Below are 7381 nucleotides of genomic sequence, written 5' to 3'. Positions count from 1 at the left end.
CGAACAAAAATAAATTTGGCGAACACGACGAAGGATAAAGATGGCCCAGAGAGTAGCACTCGAGTCTTGCCATACGAGCATAAAGCGGTTACTGCTTATGGTATACGATATAGTGATTGTTATACTATTTTGTTACTTTTGTAGTGATGTGGATTTTGATATAGAATTGTGAACATATATATCTTCTATTATTAACCCAAAAGATATCATTTGTTTTCTGTATAGGAAAAAACTTATTCACCTGGATGGGTCCCACACCAATTGTGCATTTTAGTGAACCAGCTTTGGTAAAGGAGATCTTGAGTAATGTCTATCAATTTCATAAGCCAAGTGGTGGAAACCCTTTAAGAAAATTGCTAGAAACAGGTCTAGTTAACAAAGATGCTGATCAATGGACCAAACACAGGAAAATCATGAATCCTGCTTTCCATGTTGAGAAGCTAAAGGTTTGTTCTTATTGTCTTAATTGTGGATATCCATAACAGCAAAAAAAAAAAAAAAAAGTTAAATAAATTATCAAATAATAATATTTTTCCTTTTAGCATATGGTGCCTGCATTTTATACGTGTACTGCTGAGATGATTAACAAATGGGAAGATATGTTAAAGACCCAAAGCTCTTGTGAGCTGAATATTGTGCCTTATTTTAAAAGACTCACGTGTGATGTAATTTCGCGTACTGCATTCGGTAGCAGCTTCGAGGAAGGCCAAAGAATATTTGAACTACTAATAGAACAGGTAGACTTGCTTGTCAAGACTAGGCAATCAATCTACATTCCTGGAACAAGGTGAGTATAACATAACTTCTTATTATAGATTGTTGGTAATATAGAGATGCAATTGAAGATCAAGATCAATAAACCTAATCAAATACATCTTCCTATATACATAAACCTATTTTACAATATTGTACCTAATTAATATTTAGTTTAACTTCCGATAGAGATAAACTTGAAAACGGATAAAATTGTCATCTAAAATACAAGGAAACCTAATCAAATACATCTTCCTATATACAAAAAGATAATCATATTTACTGGATTTTCAAATTTAATGAAAACCTTATTTTCAAGTTTATCTCTAATACTGTTTTCTTCTCATAAATGGAGATAAAAAGATTAATACTTTATGTTGTGTTGTCTTAATGATATAAATATGACCACAAAAATTCCATTTCTGCTTGCAGTTGGTTACCAACAAAAAGAAATAACAGGATGAGGGAAATTGACCGTGAACTGAAGACATTAATAAGGAGTCACATAGACAATCGAATAATCGCGATGGAACGAGGGGAAGGTATGAAGGATGACTTGTTGGGCATACTACTGGATTCAAATTTTAAAGCAATAAAAGAACAAGGGAATAACAACTCTGGTTTAACTATCGATGAAATTATCGAAGAGTGTAAGTTTCTCTATGTTGGAGGACATGAGACCACACTGAATTTTCTTGTTTGGAGTATGGTGCTGTTGGCTCAACACACAGATTGGCAAGACAAGGCTAGAGATGAAGTTTCACAATTCATTGGGGATAACATACCAGACAAAGATGCGCTGAATCGTTTAAAAATCGTAAGTATTTTCATCATTTGTAAGAAGTAGAACCATGGGCAGGATGGTCCGCTCACCCCCACCATGACAAATTTTTGGACTTTTTATAAAAATATATGACGGTTTTTTTTTTTTTTTTTTTTTTTTTTTTTGTAAAAAAGCATGAAATTGACGCTTTAGATGTAGCCAATAGATAAAAAGTTCTGATTCTGACACCGTCCTTTGATGTTGTCTACCTTTTCATCATTTGTCAATTTCGTTCCTTATAGTATTTTATTCGTTATGTGTTGCAGCTTGGCATGTTTATAAATGAGGTACTTAGACTTTACCCACCAGCGCCAATGACGCAACGCATGATACATCAGGAAACCAAATTAGGGGACATAACATTACCTGCTGGATCTATGTTACATTTGCATATTATGCTTTTGCACCATGACCGTGACGTATGGGGTGACGATGTGAAGGAGTTCAAGCCCGAGAGATTTTCTGATGGTGTGTCGAAGGTAACTAAGGGTCAGGCATCATACGTTCCTTTTGGTGTGGGTCCACGTATATGTATCGCGCAAAATTCTACTTTAATGGAAGCAAAACTGGTACTCGCAATGATTCTAAAACGCTATCGCTTGGAACTATCACCATCGTATACGCATGCCCCGCACGTCTACGTCACTCTTGAAGCTCAGCATGGAGCTCATTTGATACTACATAAACTTTAATTGATGTAAATGAAATGCATATGTTACTACTTTGCTTTGTTTATGCGAGTGTAATAAGTTGTCGCCTTTAATAAAAGTTATGTTTAATGTTATAACCGAGATATTTTAATTTTTGGCTAAGTTCAAATTATATTTCTATTCCCCGTAATAAACTGTAACTAAGGTTTTATTCAGACTAAATTAAGCGGTCATCAAGTGACTCCTTAACTAACAAAGATTACATCTTCGATCCCAAAAGTTTCAAAACTTTATCATGGACATGATCGATATAGTAAATAGTTTTTAGCTTGGAGATATTATTTTCCTAGAAAAACGTTGCATGCATGCTATTTTATACTTTTTATTATAATTTATTGAGGCTTCTCGAGATCATGGCATCATAGCACCTACACTTGTGGTTGTGTCCATGGTTGACCCTAGTAAGGTTTTAATTATCGGGCCACTTATGCTTTGGGTTAAGATTATGGTGTATGGGCATGGGCGAAGCTTTTAAGGGGTGGGAGGGGCCGGTCGATCCTCGAACTTTTCGCTCAGTGCTGAAGAGAGTGTAGTTTTGTATAGAAAATTTTGGGTATATATGTTTCCGAACCCCCCGATTTTATAGAAATTTTTAGGTTCGGTGACTTCCGCCCCTCTCCCACCCCCTCGGTCGGAAATCTCAAGCTTCGCCACTGGGGATGGGGCGGTGAGTTGGGTTTAACGCTGGCTACACCACATCGGCTAAACGTTGGGCATGGCTTCGCCCCTTTGGCGTGGGGATTGTGTCTGGTGTGGGGTAGGGGGCTGGGTGACATGACGGGCCATGATTTGCTAGCATTTGATGACCGTTTGGCTAGCCATTGGCCAACGGCTATTTGAAAAAAAAAACTTTTAATTTTTTCCTATATAAACATTTCATTTCTTACTCATTTTTACCATCCAAAAATTGAAAAACCACTATCAAACTCCAAATATATATATAGGACAAAGGTCCGTTAGGAACCACCATTTATTGCGAGAACTGCGAGAACCAATGTGAACACAACCAAAAATGTCTAAAAATAGCTAAAAAGCACACACAAAAATTTTTTTTTTAATATTTTTTATAAAAAAAATCGCTACTTTTAGTAGCAAAAAAAATGTTTTTAAATTTTGTTTTTTAAAAAAAAAATTTTTTTGGCTACTAAAAGTAGCGATTTTAACATAAAAAATATTAAAAAATTTTTTTTTAGATTTTTTTTAGGTTTTTTTAGGTTTTTTGCGGGTTTAGTCTTTAGCATTTTAGCTGGGGGGGGGGGGGTTTAGGTTTTTTTTTTTTTTTTGGGGGGGGGGGGGGTTAGGTTTTTTTAGTTTTTTTAGCTATTTTAGGTTGTGTTCACATTGGTTCTCGCGGTTCTCGCAATAAAGGTGGTTCTCGCATGAACCTTACCCTATATATATATAGAAACGAGATCAGGAGAAAACGCTCAAAAGAGTGAGAACGGTGAGAACGCATCCTGGCCCAACACGTGTCACGCGGCATAGAGAAGGGCGGAGGGGCTTTTTTGTCCTTTCATATTTTTTTAAACGCGTGTCACATCCCATTTCCATGTTTTTTGGCGTTTAATAAATACGCGGCTTTTAGTGTTTTTAGATCAGGATCATAGTAAACATTTTGGCTTTTTAAGTATGTTTTGGCATTTTTATTGTTTTTTAAATCAGGATGCATGTATATGATGTAAAAACATCAGTAATTTTCTTGATGTTTATTATATCAAGTAGGATACAGGTCTATAATGTGACATACAATTATGGCGTTTTGAAAAGATAAATAAGTTCAGTTTTCCATGTAGTGATTTTAATATAATAAATGTTTGGCAATAATGTTACCGTCTTTTCATTTTACTGTTTAGCAATTACTTTTCGTTCAATTTCATCTGTGAATTAGTGTTGATTTTTCAGTAATACCTTGTTTGGCGTTTTATAGCAACATTGTGCTTTGCTAGCATCCATTCTCTCAGTTTTCACACTATTAGGCGTTTTGGTGTTTTTGGCGTTTTATATTAAATTTTTTTTTGTAAGTAGAGAATTAGATAATAAAATCAGAGAATTAGATAACAAACAATAGAAATTGAAAAATAAAATAAAAATTATAATCTAATTTCTCTTCTAAATCTTCACTGTCATCAACCTCTTCTAATTTAACCTTTTTGGCGTTTTGAACCTGTTTTGAATACCTTATGTAGATCCTTATTTTCCTACATAACGTCCGTCTTCATTAAGGGGTAAAAGTGTCTTTTACTTCGTTTTTTCCTGAATATTTGTCCATCTCATTCAGCAAAAGCTTATAGATATACCCACCTCAAAGTAGAATCCATTCAGTGAAACTTCATTCAGAACAATACTCAATATAGAAGAAATGAGGTTCCGCATTTGTGGCTTTTTTAAGTATCTTTCTTGGCGTTTTAAAGTGAATGGTTTCTTGGAAAGATGGCGTTTAGTTTTGGTGGTGTGATCAGTTGATTGTGCAGAGACGTCTCTCTTATAGGATGTTTTTGACGCGTAGTTTAGGCGGGATTTTTATTTATAATAAAAATGATATTAATAAAGTAGCCGTCTTTTCGGTTACTGTGTGTATTTTTTACTGTTTTGTTCAGCTTTTATGAGCTTTTATGGTTATAGACATTCAATCTTCCAACTTTGGCGTTTTTTAATGGCTTTAAGTAGTTTTTGGCGTTTTTTTTCCATTTTTAGCTCTTAATAATACTTCTCCAAATTACTTTTATTATAGGTTGGGAGTTTTTGGCGTTTTACTTCATTATGGCGTTTTAATGCATTATGGCGTTTCCCAATCTTTATGACTTTTTGGCTCTTTATTAAACTTTTTTATTCTTAGTCGAAAAATATAACAACTCTAAACCGACACCCTCGTAATATTTTTCCGACACCCTAAAAATATTTAAAATATTCCAAAATGTCCCTAAAAACACCCCATACGTGAAAACGAGCCCCGAATACCTTAAATATTAATAAAAATAATAAAAAATTGAATTTTAGGGGTTTAGGCGGGCCGCGTAAGCCACCCCTTAAGCTTACGCTGGCCGCGAGAGATCAAGAACGCGGCAGCACCCCAGGCCGACACGTGTCATCATCGTGGCAGGTCTAGGCGATGATCCGGACAAGCTACGCTGTTGAACAGCGTTGACGCGGGCCGCGTAGGCCTTCGCCTACATTTACGCGGGCCGTGAAAAACCTAAGATCAGCCACTATATAAGGAGGCATTGGGCCTTCAGTCGAATTCGTTCAGTTTTCTTTTCCCAATCTCAATTTCTAAAGTGTAGGCATTATACTCGGGTATAATACCCCCTAAATAACGAGGTTCTGCTCCGTTGTAAGTATTATAACCCCTGGATGCGTATTAGATACTCTGCCCGATTGATCTAGGGTTCCGTAACGGCTGTCGTGGTTCTGCCCGACGTAGTTGTTGGAATGCCGTGTCGGGGAGGGTATTACTAATGTTAAAATGGGTTATTATACTAACACGCGTGCATTTGTGTAATTTATAGATTATTCCCAGGAAATCCTTACTGAAAAACCTAAGACATCAATGTGAGCAATCTCCTTTTTGTAAACAGTTTTTACAAAACCTTAAATGTTTTACAATGCAATTTAGCAGTGATTGAGTCTTTGTAATTCTACGATTACTGCCGGTATGTTGGGGTTTTGTATACAAAATGTGAGTAACGTTACTATTGGACGAAGAGTTAGCCAATGTGTAATATGACCCACCAGTCAGGATTGACAGTACTGAATGAGTAATTGGGTAGATGTAAACATTGTAATCGCTCTCAATACTATTTAAATTAATAAAATTTTCCTTGATTAAACTGGAATTCACTTACCAGTATTTCCCACTGACAAAATATTTTTAAACGCGTTTCAGGTAACACAATGTGAAAGCCAATTAGAAGCCAGCTGGACAGCACTGAAGGCTTGGAAAAGTGGCTATAAAAGTTACCTAAATAAAAGAAGGAGTTTATTATAATAAAATGGGATTTATTATGAACCAGTTTGTAATGAAAACTTGGGTTTTATCCTAATATGTTTAATTATATAAAATATGGTGTTTTACTCTGATAAAATATTTCCTAACTACGGTCCTGATGTAATTTCCGCTGCTAAATTAATAAACGCCGATACCATCTGACTGGTTTGCGGCTCCCGCTCCCAGGATAGGGTCAGGGGCCGTGACAGAAGGTGGTATCAGAGCTAAGCCACTTATTCAGCCACAGAAGTGTTCTGCTGACACCAAAATTCAAAGTGTTAGGAAATAAATAACGGGAATACGTGCATAATTGTATTTTCTTGTTATGTGTTCTCTGACTATCTGTTAGTTTACAGTATGAGCGACCAAGTACCATCTGACGCGTATCGTCAATTGTCTGGTTCGCCTAGGAGCGAAGGTGCCTCTTCTTAGCCTGCCCTCTCGAGGTACTCTGCTGATACAGAAGAAGGAATATTCGTATTTAAGGCTCAATCTGAAGAGCCATTTCCTCAGAAAAAGAGGGGATAGTTCAGTAGGGGAGCACACGAGATTAGGAAGCGTATGAAAAAGTTACAAGAGAAGAGAGCACTAGCCGCAACTAAAAAAGAAACTGATGCATATGCCCAGGATATGCTTAATAGGGGTATAGCCAATATCCATATTTTAGCAACCACTGCAGCTGACCCAAACCTGGAGCAAATGCTAGCACCCCAACCACAACCACCAATTCCTGACCAACCCATGGAGATAGAAAACCCTGAAAACCAAGTAGAAATGCATGATTTCAATCCAGAAGAAATACCTAGGGTACCCGTACCAAATCCCTTAGACCCAAATTACGACCCGTGGTGGGACGATAACAGGAACTATGTGCAACGCTACTCGATACATGAAGACATGCCCATGCCCAATCTAGGAGCCTACCCAGGGTTAGATCCTCTAGATCCCTATTTCGATAACGATGTGTACATTAGGGAGATCTTATATAGTCCTTATCCATTTCAGGCCCCTACATCTCCATACCAGGAACCCGCACCCCAGATTCCGAACCCAGTCCTAGAACCTGCACCCCCAATGAGTGCAGACAATGTACAAGAACTTAGGACTTTT

The 7381-nt window shown here is 36.8% G+C and overlaps 1 protein-coding gene across 1 annotated transcript; it reads left to right on the top strand.

Annotated features, from left to right (window-relative positions):
* Positions 1-242: 242 nt before the first annotated feature.
* On the top strand, positions 243-2363 carry LOC110895003 (cytochrome P450 CYP72A219). Its single transcript, XM_022142260.2, has 4 exons — positions 243-446; positions 543-787; positions 1186-1570; positions 1843-2363. The coding sequence occupies exons 1-4, from the start codon at positions 246-248 to the stop codon at positions 2266-2268; spliced, it is 1257 nt and encodes a 418-aa protein (XP_021997952.1). The 5' UTR covers positions 243-245; the 3' UTR covers positions 2269-2363.
* The last annotated feature ends 5018 nt before the right edge of the window (positions 2364-7381 follow it).

The sequence above is a fragment of the Helianthus annuus genome, chromosome 12, assembly GCF_002127325.2.
Source record: "Helianthus annuus cultivar XRQ/B chromosome 12, HanXRQr2.0-SUNRISE, whole genome shotgun sequence".
Taxonomy (NCBI): domain Eukaryota; kingdom Viridiplantae; phylum Streptophyta; class Magnoliopsida; order Asterales; family Asteraceae; genus Helianthus; species Helianthus annuus.
The sequence above is the reverse complement of the archived record's forward strand: the minus strand, read 5'-3'. Positions and strand labels throughout refer to the sequence as shown.